Source organism: Microcaecilia unicolor, chromosome 3 (assembly GCF_901765095.1).
Source record: "Microcaecilia unicolor chromosome 3, aMicUni1.1, whole genome shotgun sequence".
NCBI lineage: Eukaryota > Metazoa > Chordata > Amphibia > Gymnophiona > Siphonopidae > Microcaecilia > Microcaecilia unicolor.
The window spans coordinates 9,476,949-9,496,362 of record NC_044033.1 but is presented as its reverse complement, the minus strand read 5'-3'; the positions used below and the strand labels follow the sequence as shown (position 1 = coordinate 9,496,362).

The 19,414-nt window shown below is 44.2% G+C and overlaps 1 protein-coding gene across 1 annotated transcript in view; it reads left to right on the top strand.

Annotated features, from left to right (window-relative positions):
• Nucleotides 1-19,414, top strand: part of LOC115467377 (MAM domain-containing glycosylphosphatidylinositol anchor protein 1-like) — a gene marked incomplete in the record, with an annotated part of 483,050 nt that overhangs the window by 461,469 nt on the left and 2,167 nt on the right. The window contains 3 exon segments of the mRNA XM_030199249.1: nt 7,409-7,414; nt 13,215-13,218; nt 18,791-18,795. Of these exon segments, the coding sequence (XP_030055109.1) occupies nt 7,409-7,414; nt 13,215-13,218; nt 18,791-18,795 (15 nt within the window).

Here is a 19,414-nt window from a genome sequence, read left to right as displayed (position 1 = left end):
TATGCCTCTGACTGGTGCAGAGTTACACTTCTCAGGATGTTCATAGATACAAGCAGACCAGAGAAATGTAGCGAAAGGAGAAGGTTATCGAGCATGGACGTAGAATTCTTAGTGCATATTGAATGCCCTTCCAGTTCTTGCATTTGCTAATGTTTGCACGTTCGCTTGAAGGTGTGAGGTGAGCGGAGGACGCCAGAGAGCAGATAATTGGGATTGGCAGTTACCGGAAACTTCTGTCTGGTAATACCTAGGTCACTGCTTCTCAACCCAGTCCTTGACACACATCTAGTCCCATCGGGCTTTCAGGATATCCACCATGAATATGCATGAGACATTTGCATGCACTGTCTCCTTGGTATGTAGGTCTATCTCATGTAGATTCATTGTGGATATCCCGAAAACCTGATGGGACCGGGTTGAAAAGCACTGCCTTAGGTCAACTCACTGGCACTGTCTGTAGAGTTTCATTTCTCTGCACGTCTGTCGATTAATACAGCCAGCACATTGCTTCACCGAAGACCATGTAGAACTTTGGATAGCTTGAAGCAGCCAGGCCTTGACCCTGTCAAACGTGGAGGTGGGTACAGGGGTTGAAATGTGTAGGTCAGAGTTCTGTATACATTCACCCACTTACAAGACTCAGGGTGTGGTGCAGTGTGCTGGTTTTAGAAAGGACTCCTCTTGACAGGCTGAAGACTGTGAAAGCCTGCAGCCCAGGGACACATGGCTCTCGCATCGTATTAAGGGCAAACGCTCTGCTGGTACCTTCGTTAGGACACGGCTGCTGCTCATCTCTTTCTCAAACTTGTCTTTTTTGATTTTGCTGACCAGGTGAAAGAAATGAAAATGTTCTTTGCATCTCAGATTCGGTCACTCACCTTTCCAAATCTGAGCCCGTGACTTGCTCAAGGTCCTAAGGATGACCTATGGGATATGTGAGATTAGCTTCTCTGGTTTCCATGGTTCATGGGTTGCTGTTCTAACCACTGGGCTACCACAGAGCAGTGTCCATTATTAGGCCAATACCACAGCCAGAAATGACCACTGCCATCTAATTTAGACCTGGATATCGAATGCCAGACCTTATCCAGACACCAGGACTGAACGTGTGGGTCCGTTGCACTGGTCCCTCTAAGCTGAGCAGGAGTCCTCCACTTTCAGTCCTACCAGTAGGGGGTGCTGCTGTTTCACCATGGCAATTTCAATAGTGAGCTCTGCAGGACTCAATGGAACCTGCCTGTCCCTAGCAATTGAAAGCACAGTATTGAAGCAGCACCCCCTACTGGCAGGAATCCAGTTGAAGGATTCCCACTCAGCTCAGCGGTGCCCGAAACTTATCCATAGCTAACTGGACAGAGAGAGAGGGGTCAATTATTAGCCGGCGGCAGTGAGGGTTTTGCACACCGCTCATACAGTTATTCCTGGATATTGAAAGCTGAGCCCTGTCTGAGGTTTGTCTTTGAATAACCGGTTACTTTTGAGCCGAATAACACCTAGCAGCTGATGTCAATATGCTCCCGCTGCTATTTAACAGGTCAGGATCAGCTGCTGGCCTTTTAAATAACGTCTATCTGGCTAACCGCTAATATTCTATATTAGGTTGACCTATCTACCTAATTTCTTACACATGTTAAATTAGACCATACCTCTTACTCTGTTTATGATTATACCTTTTGCAACATAGTGTGACCCACATTGAGCCTGCAAAGAGGTGGGAAAATGTGGGGTACAAATGCAGCAAAGAAATAAATATTCAGTGGGAGGTATTACTACTAGTAATCCTTTCTATAGCGCTGTTAGATATACGCAGATTGATTGATTATGATGGTCTTTAAAAAAGACCGTTGTGGAAAATCTGTGTTGAGTCTCGAAATAGACAGTCTCTAACAGTATCCATCAATCTTGGATTCTCAACATACTTTGAACAAACAGATAGAACATTACCAAGAATTGCTATTTCAAGACCCTCATCATCATTTTTTATTTGAAAATAAAGACTCCTGATGTAGGCCTTCTGGCCGAAACACAACGTTGTGTCGAGTCATTTATTGTTCAATAAACGTCTGCTTCGTCTTCATCATTACTGTGGTCCAGTCTTTGTAAATCCTGGTTCTCGCCCCCACTTCTCTTTCTTACTTGAGTTTTTCCGTGGGACTTCTTGAGTTCTCCACGTTTGTGGATTCTCTTGAGGTAAGATAAAGTTCATGTGGCACAGCCACACTAGGGAATCGTACAACGGAAGAGTTGTGTTATGCCCATTACGTTCTTTAGTTTTGCTGAGTTGCAGAGATCAGGCATTTATGTTGGATCGGTAGGGTATGCCTTTTTAAACAGGCTAGTTTTTTCCGGACGTTTAGGTGGTCGTACGTAGTTTTCAAGGCTTTTGGTAATGCGTTCCACAGTTGTGTGCTTATGTAGGAAAAACTGGACGCGTAAATTGATTTGTATTTGAGTCCTTTGCAGCTTGGGCAATGAAGAACTCGACACAACAGTTGCACTGAGACCTTCCCACTGTACATCTGGACACGGTGAAGGACACAGGGTGAGAAGCTATGGTCATGTGTCTCTCCTCCAGTCACAGCAGTTCATTCCTACAGACAAGTCCAGTCCAGCTGCTAAAACCTGACGCGGTTCTCGTGGAAGATATCTCTGCAGTCCGAATGCATTTGTCTTGTGCTTTCTTTATGTAAATACAAGAAATTGTAGGCTGTGTTGGTTAAAGATACAGTGATATTCCTGTCATATTACAGTGTTAATGTACTGGATGTGACACACTGCTGTCTAGTATTCCTGTAGTAATGCGCTGGGTGTCACACTTCAGTCTGGTATTCCTGTGGTAATGCACACGGCAGGGCCGCCAAGAGGGGGGGGCAGAGGGGGGCAAAATTCCCCGGACCCGGGCCTCCAAAGGGAGGCCCGGCGCCGGGGTCAGGCTGCTGGCGCTGCAGTCCCCGGTCTCTCCTGCCTGCCTCCACGGCTCCGGGCCCCCTTCATTCAAAGCGGCAGTCGCAGATCGCCTCTCTTCTGGCCCTCGCGAAAACCGGAAGATACATCAGACAAGGGCGGGACACAGGGAGGGAAGGCCAGAAGAGAGGGCGATCTGCGAGTGCCGCTTTGAATGAAGGGGGCCCGGAGCCGTGGAGGCAGGCAGGGGAGACCGCAGACTGCAGCGGCGGAGGGAGCGACAGGGGGGCTGCAAGGAGGGGGGCGGAGGCGGGGAGGCCTAGCCCTGGGCCCGGCCTAGTCTCTCGGCGGCCCTGGCACACGGTGATACCCTGTAGTTTTCTATCTGTAGTAATGCTCTGGGATGTGACACACTTCAGTCTGGTGTTCCTGTGATTAGGTTGTGTATTTTGTATACTTCAGTCTGGCATGATATGACAATGATGAACTTCTATCTTGAAGAGAGTAGGGTAGCCTTAAGGAATACAGAGGTTAATTCAGCAACAAATAGCAGAGGATAAAGCGGTATGGAGTCCCAGCAAATCACTAATGTGTGATAGATGGGAAAATGATTCCATTAACACAGAGTAAACTCCATTACTGTCCATCTTCCACCTTCTCTCCCAGGGCTGTTTTGCTTAATTAGTTAAGCAGGTTGTCCTCTTGGTGTAATTGATGCCCGAAATCCTGGTGTGATTTTAATGAGAGTAGCGCTGTGCTGGGGGTGGAGGGGGGGGAGGGTTTGTTGCCTTAGTCTTGCAGTCCTTTCAGCATCACATTGCTGGGAGCACAGCACAGACAGCAATCGCAGCCACTGCTGGGGTTTCAGCCATTAAAGGGGGGGGGGGGGGGGCAATGTGATGTGTGCTGACCATGCTGGTAGGGGATTGATGGGATGTCTGGAGTGTTATTAACACCTTTGGAAATATTGTCAGTGGGATCCAGGAGCTGCAGCCATTAATGAGTCTCTGTGCTGGGTTTGCTGTTTTGGTTTTTTTTTTTTTTTAAACTCTGTGCGTTGCATTTTGAACTTTGTGCAGGAATTTGAGTGATGTTTTTAAAATAAGTGCATAAGTATTTCCATACTGGGACAGACCAAAGGTCCGGCAAGCCCAGCATCCTGTTTCCAGCACTGGCCAATCCAGGTCACAACTACCTGGCAGGAGGAGTGGCCTAGTGGTTAGGGTGGTGGACATTGGTCCTGGGGAACTGAGTTGGATTCCCACTTCAGGCACAGGCAGCTCCTTGTGACTCTGGGCAAGTCACTTAAACCCTCCTTGCCCCATGTAGCTGCATTGAGCCTGCCATGAGTGGGAAAGCGCAGGGTACAAATGTAACAAAAATAAAATAGATACTATTGGAGATTCTACATGGAATGTTGCTACTATTGGAGATTCTACATGGAGAAATGTTGCTATTCCACTAGCAACATTCCATGGAGAAGGCTGCGCAGGCTTCTGTTTCTTTGAGTCTGATGTCCTGCACGTACGGTGCAGGACGTCCAGACTCACAGAAGCAGAAGCCTGCGCGGCCACATTGGTGATCTGCAAGGGCCGACTTCTACATTGCTAGTGGAATAGCACATTCCGTGTAGGAATCTCAAATAGTAGCAACAGTGGAGGAGTGGCTTAGTGGTTAGGGTGGTGGACTTTGGTCCTGGGGGAACTGAGGAACTGAGTTCGATTCCCACTTCAGGCACAGGCAGCTCCTTGTGATCTGGGCAAGTCACTTAACCCTCCATTGCCCCATGTAAGCCGCATTGAGCCTGCCATGAGTGGGAAAGCGCAGGGTACAAATGTAACAAAAATAAAATAGATACTATTGGAGATTCTACATGGAATGGTGCTATTCCACTAGCAACATTCCATGTAGAAGTCGGCCCTTGGCAGATCACTAATTGTGGCCGTGCAGGCTTCTGCTTCTGTGAGTCTGATGTCGTGCAGGACGTCAGACTCAGAGAAACAGAAGCCTGCGCAGCCTTCTCCATGGAATGTTGCTAGTGGAATAGCAACATTTCTCCATGTAGAATCTCCAATAGTAGCAACATTCCATGTAGAATCTCCAATAGTTGCAACAGTAACAAAAAAAACTGCGTATCCCAGAAATAGTGGATTTTCCCCCAAAAGGGGAAATAAGCAATTTAGTTATGAAAGCCCACCTCTATAATTACCCTAACAAATCCCTTCCTTCTTCTTTCATGGAATAACTATGCTTATAAAAGTATTGGAGTGCCTCAGGGATCGGTGCTGGTGCCGATTCTGTTCAATATATTTGTGAGTGACATTGCCGAAGGGTTAGAAGGTAAAGTTTGCCTATTTGCGGATGATACTAAGATCTGTAACAGAGTGGACACCCGGGAGGGAGTGGAAAACATGAAAAAGGATCTGAGGAAGCTAGAAGAATGGTCTAAGGTTTGGCAATTAAAATTCAATGCCAGGAAATGCAAAGTGATGCACTTAGGGAGTAGAAACCCAAGAGAGACTTATGTGTTAGGCGGTGAGAGTCTGATAGGTACTGAGGGGAGAGGGATCTTGGTGTGATAGTATCTGAGGATTTGAAGGCAATGAAACAGTGTGACGAGGAGGTGGCTGTATCTAGAAGGTTGTTGGGCTGTATAGAGAGAGGTGTGACCAGCAGAAGAAAAGAGGTGTTGATGCCCCTGTACAAGTCATTGGTGAGGCCCCATCTGGAGTACTGTGTTCAGTTTTGGAGGCCGTATCTTGCTAAGGATGTAAAAAGAATCGAAGCGGTGCAAAGAAAAGCTATGAGAATGGTAAGGCATTTGCGTAACAAGACGTATGAGAGAGACTTCCTGACCTGAACATGTATACCCTGGAGGAAAGGAGAAACAGGGGTAATATGATACAGACATTCAAATATTTGAAAGGTATTAATCCGCAAACGAACCTTTTCCGGAGATACGAAGGCGGTAGAACAAGAGGACACGAAATGAGATTGAAGGGGGCAGACTCAAGAAAAATGTCAGGAAGTATTTCTTCACGGAGAGAGTGGTGGATACTTGGAATGCCCTCCCGCGGGAGGTGGTGGAGATGAAAACGGTAACGGAATTCAAACATGCGTGGGATAAACATAAAGGAATCCTGTTCAGAAGAAATGGATCCTCAGGAGCTTAACCGAGATTGATAGCAGAGCTGGTAGTGGGAGGCGGGGATAGTGCTGGGCAGACTTATACGGTCTGTGCCCTGAAAATGACAGATACTAATCAAGGTCAGGTATACACAAAAAGTAGCACATATGAGTTTATCTTGTTGGGCAGACTGGATGGACCATGCAGGTCTTTTTCTGCCGTCATCTACTATGTTACTATGTAAAACTCTGTAAGCCACATTGAGCCTGCAAATAGGTGGGAAAATGTGGGATACAAATGCAATAATAATAATAATTATTAAGCATCTTTAGTCCACTATAGATAGAGGGTAGAGGTGGCAGGAATGTAAGGAGATATTCTAGGAAAAGATGATTAAAAAAAAGGGGGTGCTCATACAGATGAGCTTTAAGGTTTTAACCTGAACACATACATACATAAGTATTGCCATACTGGGAAAGACCAAAGGTCCATCGAGCCCAGCATCCTGTTTCCAACAGTGGCCAAACCAGGTCACAAGTACCTGGCAGAATCCCAAAGAATAGCAAGATTCTGGAGTTCTGAAGAACAACAAGATTCCATGCAGAATTTCAAAGTGTAGCAACATTCCATGTAGAACCCAAAGAGTAGCAAGATTCCATTCAGAATCCCAAGTACATAAGTGTTGCCACACTGGGACAGACCAAAGGTCCATCAAGCCCAGCATCCTGTTTCCAACAGTGGCCAATCCAGGTCACAAATACCCGGCAAGATCCCAAAAAGTACAAAACATTTTATACTGCTGCTTATCCCAGAAATAGTGGATTTTCCCCAAGTCCATTTTAATAATGGTCTGTGGGCTTTTCCTTTAGGAAGCCGTCAAACCCTTTTTTAAACTCCGCTAAGCTAACACAAATCCCATCAATCTTTTCAAGCTTGAATCTTATAAGAGGTTAAGAAGGCATTTACAAGAAACGATGCTCCCAAAGACAGAACTTCCTGTCTTAAGGTCAAAAAGCCTTTCTTCTTTCTTGAGTCGATCTTGTTAACATTAGGCTACGTCCATACTTTCTTCCCACAGAACAATGTCTAAGAATTGCAAAAATACAGTTTCATAACAGCATTTAAATCTTGTTCAAAAATGAACGAGTTCGCTAGAAAATCTCTCTCTCAGACAAAGAAGTTTCCAGCACAGCTGAAATATCTAAAGGGTCAGTTTTGCTTCCTGAGCTTCTTTCTTAGAGGAAATATAATAAGCTTTATTTAAAGGTGATGTGAGCCATAGAGGAAAAACTCAAGACCTCAATCAAGTGTCTCTGTGGGAGAAATCCCCAGAGATCTAGGAAAATTAATCTTCTATTAACATTTTCAATAAACTCAATGTTCCTACGTTGACGTTATTTTATCTTTCACAACGGACGCTGTCAAATTCTGTAATCCCGTGACCTCTTCCTTGAGAGTCCCAAATTTGAGTGGCAAACTCCCTGTTGGTACCATCTCAACTTTCAGTCAATGTATCAGTTTTACTCACAGAGCAGAGACATCCTTTGCCGAGTTTTCTAAGATGGTGCTCTGGAGAGCCCTCCCATTTACTCTCTCATGACGCTGCTGCTAGTCTTGCTCCTGCCAAAGCTACCAGCAACTTTCCGCAGGTTTCGACTGCACCGCCAACTCCCTCGGCAATCTCACCCCATCCTGGCTCCTCCTCTTGCATTGCTACCGCAAAGTGAACTTCCATCAGCTGCCTGTTTGTCGGTTGGGCACGGTGGTGATTCAAGCAGCAGAGAGAAGGGGGTAACTTCTATACCGAAGGCAGAGTGCTTTCCTTCGCTTCTCTAATTCCACAGAGGAAGACTCTTTGCTGAATAGCGGTCTATCATTTGTCACACAAGTGAGGAGGTTCTAGCAGCTGGGGGAACCGCCTTGATAACCTCCTTCCTCCTGGTATGTGGCATAATAGCTAGTAAAAAAAGAGAGAATCCACACAGTCAGCAAATGTTCATGCTGCCATATTGCCACACTCCCCCCCTCCCCCGAGCGCAAAGATTTTAAAATGCAATCTGTGCGTATTTATTTATTTGTTACATTCGTGTCCCACATTTTCCCACCTATTTGCAGGCTCAGTGTGGTTTACATTGTACCGTCAAAGGCATTTGCCCAGTTGGTGGATAACAAATACAAAGTTGTATAGTGATCGCATGAGGTATAAGTGGAGGGTCGGAATGGATGAAGATTGCGTGTTGTCCTGTTCGATCATAGTCATGTGGTGTTGGTAGGTGAAGAGGGTTATGTGGGGTCGTTGGGGTAGGCCTTTTTGAAGACGTTGGTTTTTAGTGATTTCCTGAAGTTCAAGTGGTCGTGGATTGTTTTCACAGCTTTTGGGAGCCCATTCCATAGTTGTGCGCTTATGTAGGAGAAGCCGGCTACGTAAGTTGTTCTGTATTTCAGTCCTTTGCAATTTGGGTAGTGTAGGTTTAGGTAGGATCTTGATAATCTGACTTTGTTTCTTATTGGTAAGTCTATAAGGTCTGTCATGTATCCTGGGACTACGCCGTACATGATTTTGTGGACTAAGGTGCAGATTTTGAAGATGATCCGTTCTTTCATTGGGAGCCAATGCAACTTTTCTCAGAGGGTTTTGGCACTTTCGAAGCGTGTTTTGCTGAATATCAGCCTGGCTGCTGTATTTTGGGTGGTCTGGAGTTTTTTCATGAGTTGTTCTTTGCAGCCCGCGTAGATTCCGTTGCAATGGTCTGCATGGCTTAGGACCATTGATTGTATTAGATATCGAAAAGTTGCCTTACACTTGCCTTTCTCTGGGTAAGAATATACATGCTATGAACATTGGCGGGGCGGGGGGTAATCATATTTGGACCAGATTTTTTTTTTTATTCTTTATTTAACAATTTACATATTGGACCTGATTTTATATATGGCTCTTAATCTGCAAGGAAAACATTTCCGCCTAGGCGTATTCTATAAGATTTAGGTTCAGTGTATAAAACTATGTGCCAACAAAATGTGACTTAAATCCCTGTGTGTGGATTTACGTGGACTAGGCCATATTCTAGAATAATGCGTGTAAATTTGGGAATGCCTACAAAACACCTATTTCCTCACCCTTGGTCCCGTTCCTTTTGAACTGGGCGCTTTAGAATTTAGGCGCAGTTCATTACAGAATACGCTTAGCGAGTTATGCGTGCAATTTCTAATTATTGCTAATTACTGCTCATTATTGCTTGTTAAGTGCTTGTTAAGCCAATTTAGTTACATGTGCTTTTATGGAATATGCTTAGATTTCAGCGTGGATTGCTAGGCACGCTATATAGAATCCAGCAGAATGTGCTTTATTTAGATTTAGCCATATAAAAATGTCTGATTATTGCTCTCGTGCTTTGCACATAGACAGTACACACATTTTGAGTGCATGTAACAGCAAATCACATAAAGAACACGGAATCAACAGCATGACACAGCAAATACACACACACACACACACACTTGCACCTGGACAAACAAGCGACGAAAATGATAAAGGAGATTGGATGACTTCCCTATGAGGAAAGGCTAAAGCGGCTAGATCTCTTCAGTTCGGAAAAAGGCAGCTGAGGGAGATATGATAGAGGTCTATAAAGTAATGAGTGGAGTTGAACGGGTAGATGTGAAGCGTCTGTTTACGCTTTCCGAAAATACTAGGACTAGGGGCATGTGATGAAGCTACAATGTAGTAAATTTAAAACGAATCGGAGAAACTTTTTCTTCACTCAACGTGTAATTAAACTCTGGAATTCGTTGCCAGAGAATGTGGTAAAGGCGGAGTTTTAAAAAGGTTTGGACGGGTTTAAAGGAAAAGTCCATAGACCGTTATTAAATGGACGTGGGGAAAATCCACTATTTCTAGGATAAGCAGTATAAAATGTCTTTTACTTTGTTGTGATCTTGCCAGGTATTTGTGACCTGGATTGACCACTGTTGGAAACAGATGCTGGGCTTGATGGACCTTTGGTCTTTCCCAGTATGGCAATACTTAAGTACTTATGAAAGAGAATGAGCAGTGGCCATGTGTGTCCACCACTGATCTTCAGTGCAGATCTTTGCACACCAGAAAGACATTCCACATAGCGCCATCTTCAGGCAGGGAAAATAGCCCTGGGGCAGCCATGTAGGCCTTCTGACCCCATCTGGGATTTTTGCATGTTCTGTCACTGCTGAATTCAGCTCAGCTGTGATTGAGCTCTGGAATGAACTGGGAATTTGTTATCTCCACATACTGGATCAAGGTCACTGCTGGTCTTCGAGGTGATTCAAGATCTGCACGATTGTACACAAAATCATTCACGCAGACGCCCCAATCTACATGCTAAACCTCGTAGACCTACCTCCCAGAAACGCCACAAGATCATTCCCCAAATTTCTCAACCTGCACTACCCCAGCTGCAAAGGACTTAAATGCAAGCTGATGCATGCCACTACCTTCTCTTACATAAGCACACAATTATGGAATGCACTACCTACAGAACTGAAAGCAATCAAAGAAACAACTCTCTTTCGCAAATCTCTGAAGACATATCTCTTCAACAAAGCCTACAATGAGAGCTGATAACCTCACTAGTCCACCTCAGCAACCCACTCAGTTATGTAAGCCCACCTTCTATAACTACCCTAATCACTTCCTTCCTTCTTCTCTCTTCCCTTACTTAATCCTTAATCTCTGCACAACACTAACTGTATCTGATATCCTGGAATGACAATGTTAACAGACTATGTAAGCCATATTGAGCCTGCAAATAGGTGGGAAAATGTGGGATACAAATGCAATAAATAAATAAATAGACCTGGTGAAGAAATGCAAATCCCAGAATGCACTGAGCATAGAAGTGATGTGTCACTTGTCATTGTTTTCAGATATTCTCAAATTAGGGCCCCAGATTAATGTATTAGAGAAGTTATAGATGCAATGGGGTTAAAAACAGGACTGGACTCCTACAATAAACAGCTCTGCTTTTCAGGCTAACAGAAGTTCACAACTGAGCTTCTGATTAGAAATAAATCTTTTGAATGTTTCCTGTGGCTAGCCTGAAAACCAAACTAGTTTTGCCTGCTTGCAACAACTGATGGGTTCCCTTGTCCCCCCCCCCCCCCCCCCCCCATTCTGCACATCACAACAGGTGGGCTGCAGCTGATTAGGGCAGGTCATTATTCTCCTAATGAGCTGCCTGTCAGCTCCTGCCTCTTGCATCAGGCCTCCATTCCATCACCTCCCAATGCCCAGCCTGCTGCCATGTAAGATGGGTAGAGAGAGCCCAAAGTTCAAATGCATGACCTGATTCAGCATCTCGTCTTTCAGTCTTGCTGCTTTGAAAGGAATCAGTATTTGCATACTGTAATGTGCAGATTTTTTTAATTTTTTTTTTATTTGTAGCATTTGTATCCCACATTTTCCAACCAATCTGCAGGCTCAATGTGGCTTACATTTGCCTTAATGGCGGTTGCCATTTCCAGGTAACAAAATTACAGATGGTATTGCATTAAGGTGTATACATACATGGTAACATACATGGAACATAACATACATGGAATAGATCATGGTATATATATCACCGTGTGCATACATACATGGTAACATAGTAACATAGTAACATAGTAGATGACGGTCCATCCAGTCTGCCCAACAAGACAACTCATGTGTGCTACTTTTGTGTATATAAGTCTGCCCAGCACTAGCCCCGCCTCCCACCACCGGCTCTGGCACAGACCGTATAAGTCTGCCCAGCGCTATCCCTGCCTCCCAACCTCCAGTCCCGCCTCCCACCACTGGCTCTGGCACAGACCGTATAAGTCTGCCCCACACTATCCCCGCCTCCCAACCTCCAGCCCCGCCTCCACTACCGGCTCTGCTATCCAATCTCGGTTAAGCTCCTGAGGATCCTTTCCTTCTGAACAGGATTCCTTTATGTTTATCCCACGCATGTTTGAATTCCGTTACCGTTTTCCTCTCCACCACCTCCCGCGGGAGGGCATTCCACTACTACTACTACTACTACTACTTAACATTTCTAGAGCGCTACTAGGTTTACGAATACGTTATGGATTAGCTTTGCTGATGCATTATGGAAGAAATAGGCCAAGGTCTGTCACTCACTTGCATTCTAGGAGTCGGGGGGGGGAGGGGAAGATCTTACTGCTTGAACTCAGCACTTGAATTTTTTTCTTTCCTCTACAGTAGACCAACAAAGAGGTGATTAGCCTGTGTCAGGGTGTGCAACTGCAATCCTGAAAGACTACAATATCCCTAATGAAATTCACGAAATACATTTGCATGTACTATCTCCACTGTATACAAGTATATTCTCATGCATCTTCATTAAGAACATCCTGAAAACCTGACTGGAATTTGCGGTTTGACACTGCTGATCCACCCCGTCATCGGCATTAGGAAGTTTTTCCTCCCGCGCAATTCTCTGGTGCAGTTCCGTATTGCACTGGAGTTTTGAGCATCGGGTTGCAGGAAATTAACCTCCACGGAATAGAAAAAAAAGATGCGAATCGCCAATGGCAATGTTGAGAAAATAATGTATTCACCACATTATTTAAAGAAGCCCGACACGGCCACGTTTCGCCTTCCTAAAGGGCTGTGTCAGGAGCTAGCATTTAACAACTGTAAAAAAAAAAAAAAAGAAAAAATATATATATACTTATGTGTATAAATCATAATCAACCAGAACAACATACTAAAAATAAAACAACTAAAATCATATATAAATAAATCACACAAATATATATACCCCAGTGGTGCAGTAAAACCAATTCCACCTACTGGATTAAAGTAAGTGTATAATGCAATATTGGACCTCTTCGGAAGCGCCCGCTTACTGGCATTGGCGTAATCAGGTGCACCTTTTAGCATCTTGGGAGGCTAGAGATTCCAAGATGTCGCCTAAACATAGAAAACAATTTCTTCAGATCTGGATGCCTTATCTTCAGATTCTAAGTCCCAGGGGTCGGAGTTTACTTATTAATGCTGGTTGATTTTGGTTGTGGAGTGGGTGGGTGAGGGGGGGGGGTTCCACCTCCTCTCTGCTTCGTAATAAGCTGCTTTCCATAGAGTACAGAGGTTACCACATAATCTGTAGCCTGCTAAGCAGTTCTGGATTGTTGGTACTGTTTTACTTCCTTGAATTTATACGGAGCTTTTGGAAATTGAGTGGTACAGGGGTGGGATGGAGGGATGGGAAGGGGAGGGAGAGATGGGGGGGGGTATGGGTAGTTTATAAGCTGTATGGTTCATGCATAGTATCTTATTGTTTGTAAATTGGCATTATTGTGTATGCTTAACTTTGAGTTATCAATAAAATTACTTTAAACCAAATCAATAGAAGTAAAATAAAACAGAGAAAAGAAAATAAGATGATACTTTTTTTTTTGCACTAACTTAATACATTTTTGATTAGCCCTTCTTCATCAGATCAGAAAAAACATATATAAATAAATAATACATATAACGTATGAATGAGCAGCAGCGGCATCTAACAATGCTTCTTTTGAATTATTGACGGACTAACATTTAGGGGGTTGTTGGCTGGGGCTTGGCTCGGGTTATCTGCAGGGGGGGGCATAGGAATAAGATAGACCCTGCCGCAGATGACTCGGGCTAGGTGTTTGTGAAACATATGAATTAGATGGAATTGTTTTATTTACTACTACTACTACTACAAATCATTTCTATAGCGCTACCAGTCGTACGCAGCGCTTCACAATTGAACATGAAGAAAAGACAGTCCCTGCTCAAAAGAGCTTACAATCTAAATCAGGACAGACAGACAGGACAAATAAGGATAGAGTAAGGACACATAGGAATGATTCTAAATGGAATGTTGCTACTATTGGAGATTCTGTTGCTACTATTGAGATTCTAAATGGAATGTTGCTACTATTGGATTCTGTTGCTACTATTTGAGATTCTACATGGAATGTTAATGTTGCTATTCTGCTAGCAGCATTCCATGTAGAAGCCTGCCCTTGCAGATCAGCACACGGCCGCGCAGGCTTCTGTTTCTGTGAGTCTGACGTCCTGCACGTACGTGCAGGACGTCAGACTCACAGAAACAGAAGCCTGCGCGCCGTGTTGCTGATCTGCAAGGGCAGGCTTCTACTACTACTACTACTACTATAATCATTTCCATAGCGCTACCAGTCGTACGCAGCGCTTCACAATTGAACATGAAGAAAAGACAGTCCCTGCTCAAAAGAGCTTACAATCTAAATCAGGACAGACAGACAGGACAAATAAGGATAAGTAGAAGGACACATAGGAATGATTCTAAATGGAATGTTGCTACTATTGGAGATTCTGTTGCTACTATTTGAGATTCTAAATGGAATGTTGCTACTATTGGCGATTCTGTTGCTACTATTTGAGATTCTACATGGAATGTTAATGTTGCTATTCTGCTAGCAGCATTCCATGTAGAAGCCTGCCCTTGCAGATCAGCAACACGGCCGCGCAGGCTTCTGTTTCTGTGAGTCTGACGTCCTGCACGTACGTGCAACGTCAGACTCACAGAAACAGAAGCCTGCGCGCCGTGTTGCTGATCTGCAAGGGCAGGCTTCTACTACTACTACTACTAATAATCATTTCCATAGCGCTACCAGTCGTACGCAGCGCTTCACAATTGAACATGAAGAAAAGACAGTCCCTGCTCAAAAGAGCTTACAATCTAGTAATCAGGACAGACAGACAGGACAAATAAGGATAAGAGTAGAAGGACACATAGGAATGATTCTAAATGGAATGTTGCTACTATTGGAGATTCTGTTGCTGCTATTTGAGATTCTAAATGGAATGTTGCTAGTATTGGCGATTCTGTTGCTACTATTTGAGATTCTACATGGAATGTTAATGTTGCTATTCTGCTAGCAGCATTCCATGTAGAAGCCTGCCCTTGCAGATCAGCAACACGGCCGCGCAGGCTTCTGTTTCTGTGAGTCTGATGTCCTGCACGTATAAGGGATAAGGGTAGGACAGGCAGATAGGACACATAGGGAAAAGGGGACTATTGAAGAGAGGAAGACAAGATAAAGGTTACGAGCAAGTGACAAGTTAGGAATCAAAAGCAGCATCAAACAGGTAGGCCTTTAGCCCGATTTGAAGGCGGCCAGGGATGGAGCTTGACGTAATGGCTCAGGAATCTATTCCAGGCATAAGGTGCGGCGAGATAAAAGGTGTGGTTTCAGTCTTTTGCTGTTATTTATCACGCTGTTTATGACCTAAGCTGATACTACTAAGATATGGATAATATTGCTTTTATCTAAGCAGGTTTGGTTTCCTGCTGTTCTTTTTCTTGCTGTTTTTAGTATACACTGTTAGATGCTGCTGCCTGCTCATTTATACGTTCTACCATATGCTGCTTGTGTGATGGATTTATTTATTTAGTTATGTTTTATGATATGTTTTTATTTTCTAGTATGTCCTATAAAAAATATACTTTTGAGTATAGAGGAAAAGCCTCAGTCCAGGCATGCACTCCTTATGTTATTCAACGTTAGGGAGCACTGGCCAATCATCACTGGCTCAAAACCCTGCTAGGTAACCCTCACTCGTTAATCTTGCTTTTCATTATTTTTCTTAAATATATCTCTAGGGTTACATGGAGGGGCATAATTGAACGGAAACGCCTATCTCCATGGGCGTTTATCTCCGAGAACGGGTCCGTGAAGGGGCGGACCGAACCGTATTTTCGAAAAAAAAATAGACGTCCATGTTTTATTCGCCAAGTTGTGAGCTGGGCGTTTTTTGCTTTTCAGCGATAATGGAAAATGAAAGCGCCCAGCTCAAAAACGAATAAATCCAAGGCATTTGTTCGTGGGAGGGCCAGGATTCGTAGTGCACTGGTCCCCCTCACATGCCAGGACACCAACCGGGCACCCTAGGGGCACTTTTACAAAACAAAAAAAAAGGTAAAAGAGCTCCCAGGTGCATAGCACCCTTCCCTTGTGTGTTGAGCCCCCCAAATCCCCCTCAAAACCCACTGCCCACAAGTCTACACCATTACTATAGCCCTAAGGGGTGAAGGGGGGCACCTACATGTGGGTACAGTGGGTTTGGGGGGGTTGGACGACTAAGCATTAAGCAGCACAATTGTAACAGGTAGGGGGGATGGGCCTGGGTCCACCTGTCTGAAGTCCACTGCACCCCCTAACAACTGCTCCAGGACCTGCATACTGCTGCCAGGGAGGTGGTATGACATTTGAGGGTGAAAATAAAAGTTGTGAAACATCATTTTTTTGTGTGGGAGGGGGTTAGTGACCACTGGGGGAGTCAGGGGAGGTCATCCCCGATTCCCTCTGGTGGTAATCTGGTCATTTAGGGCACTTTTTGCGGCCTTATTCGTGAAAAAACAGGGTCCAGGAAAAGTGCCCTAAATTCTCGCTATTTTTTTTCCTTATCGGCGAAAGGCGCCCATCTCTGATCGCCCTATAACCATGCCCCAGTTCCGCCTTCACCACGCCTTCGACACGCCCCCATCAACTTTGTCCGCATCCGCGACGGAGTGCAGTTGAAATCGTCCAAGGTCGGCTTTCGATTATACCGCGTTTTCGTTTTTGTGAGAAACATCCATCTCCCGATTTAGGTCGGAACTTGGGCGTTTTTCTCGTTCGATTATAAGCAGGTTAGCTTGCTGCCGAAAATGTCTTTTCTTAAGCAGTCTCTCACTCAAATACAGTCACGTAAACCCCAGCCACGGCCCGACTCAGCCCAAGTTTCGCTTCCTTCCTCAGGGTCCGTGGGATATTTTCGACTGTATTTTCTCATGTACTCCAATCGCTTCAAAGTAGGACGCTATACAATTGATAGTCCCTTGTTTTTTGTGAATATAAAATACCAATTTAGACTACCTATAGCTCTGGTTGATTACTATTGATTTATTTATACACTTACGTATATGTTTTTCTACAGTTATTAAATGCTAGCCCCTGATGCAGCCCTTTAGGACAGTGAAACGCAGCCGTGTCGGGCTTATTTTAAATACTGTGGTGAATAAATTATTTTTCTCAACATTGCCATTGGTGATTCGCTTCTTTTTCCTATTCCGCTGGATCTTGAGAATAGCCTGCCTATTTGTTTTCTTGGAAATTAACCCTCTCCTCCCTTGCATTGGAATTGGACCATTTCCCTTCAATATTCATGGAGCGGAGGGTGTTTCCTTATAAATGATGTAGAAGCCAGACCCAACAGAGTGAAGGCTTAGCTTAATATTATTATTTATTTGTTACATTTGTATCTACATTTTCCCACCTATTTACAGGCTCAATGTGGCTTTCATAGTACCGGAGAGGCGATCGCCAATACCAATTTGAACAAATACAAAGTGAGGTTGTGGTAAAGTAAAGTTCATGTGTGACAGACACATTGGGGAATCGTAAGAAGGAAGAGAGTTATGTCCAGTATGAGCTTTGGTTTAGTTGTGTTGCTGGCTTAAGGCATTTAAGTTGGGTCGTTAGGGTATGCCTTTTTGAACAAGTTAGATTTTAGTAATTTCCGGAAGTTCAGGTGGTCGTATGTTGTTTTCACGGCTTTTGGTATTGCGTTCCATAGTTGTGTGCTTATAAAGGAGAAGCTGGATGCATAGGTTGATGGTTCGTTCGGCAGTTCAAGTCCTACTGCAGCTCCTTGTGACTGGGCAAGTTGCTTAACCCATCCTTGCCCCAGGCACAAAATCACCTGTATATAATATGTAAACCACTTTGATTGTAACCACAGAAAGATAGTGTATCAAATTCCATCCCATACTTCCCAGTAGCCCTTTTCCTTATTTCCCATCCCTCTTTCTTTAAAGGGACATACTAGTTCAGGGCAGGGATTTCTTCTGTCATCTTCCAGTACCATTGTACGATTGCTTTAATGCACACCAACACAACAGGGCAGTATAAACACCTTGACAGTTCTCCCCAATCCTGCTGTTAAGGGATTGTGATCCTGTGACAGGAACCTTAATGACTCCAGGCTCGCTTCCCTGTCACAGCGCCCATGTATCTATATAAAATAGGCAGCCAGTAGGTGCCTTCTTGCCCTATTAAGCTAGATTCTGTTATAAAATTACCCTCATGTGTGTGGCTTTTCAGAAGGCTCTACCTCCAGGATAAAATGTTACCAAACACTAAGAACGCTTCTAAAATACCTACATGAATTACTGAAAAACATATTGCTCGTCCTTCTGGTTCAAGCTGTCTGAGAACCAGCAGACCTGAAATGGAAACTAGAAAAGTGGTAGGGTTTATAAAGAGATGAAGGAAGGAGAAAATGGAGCCAAAGCTTGCAAGATATCATGGAGGATCCTACGTGGGGAAAGACATCAGCATGTGTGGCATTTATAGGTATCATCATCCTTAAATGTACTTATTTAGATTTTGCTCACACCTTTTTCAGTGGTAGCTCAAGGTGAGTTACATTCAGGTACTCTGGATATTTCTCTGTCCCAGGAGGGCTCACAATCTAAGTTTGTACCTGAGGCAATGGAGGGTTAAGTGACTTGCCCAGAGTCACAAGGAACTGCAGTGGGATTTGAACCGGCCACCTCTGGATTGCAAGACTGGTGCTCTAACCAATAGGCCACTCCTCCACTAGCAACATTCCATCTAGAATCTCAAATAGTAGCAACATTCCAGAATCTCAAACAGTGACAACATTCCATGTAGAATCTTCAATAGTAGCAACATTCCATGTAGAATCTCAAATATTATTCATTTAGATTTTGCTCACACCTTTTTCAGTAGTAGCTCAAGGTGAGTTACATTCAGGTACTCTGGATATTGCTGTGTCCCAGGAGGGCTCACAATCTAAGTTTGTACCTGAGGCAATGGAGGGTTGACTGACTTGCCCAAGATCACAAGGAGCAGTAGTGGGATTTGAACTGGCCACCTCTGGATTGTAAGATCAGTGCTCTAACCACTAGGCTACTCCACTAGCAACATTCCATGTAGAAGCTGCCTTGCAGATCAGCAATGTGACCACACAGGCTTCTGTTTCTGTGAGTATGATGTGCAGGACATCAGACTCACAGAAACAGAAGCCTGTGCAACCACATTGCTGATCTGCAAGGGCAGGCTTCTACATGGAATGTGCTAGTGGAATAGCAACATTAACATTCCATGTAGAATCTTAGCAACAGAATCTCAGAAGTAGCAACATTCCATCTAGAATCTCATTTATTTACTTAGATTTTGCTCACACCTTTTTCAGTGGTAGCTCAAGGTGAGTTACATTCAGGGTACTCTGGATATTTCTCTTTCCCAGGAGGGCTCACAATCTAAGTTTGTACCTGAGGCAATGGAGGGTTGACTGACTTGCCCAAGATCACAAGGAGCAGCAGTGGGATTGAACGGCCA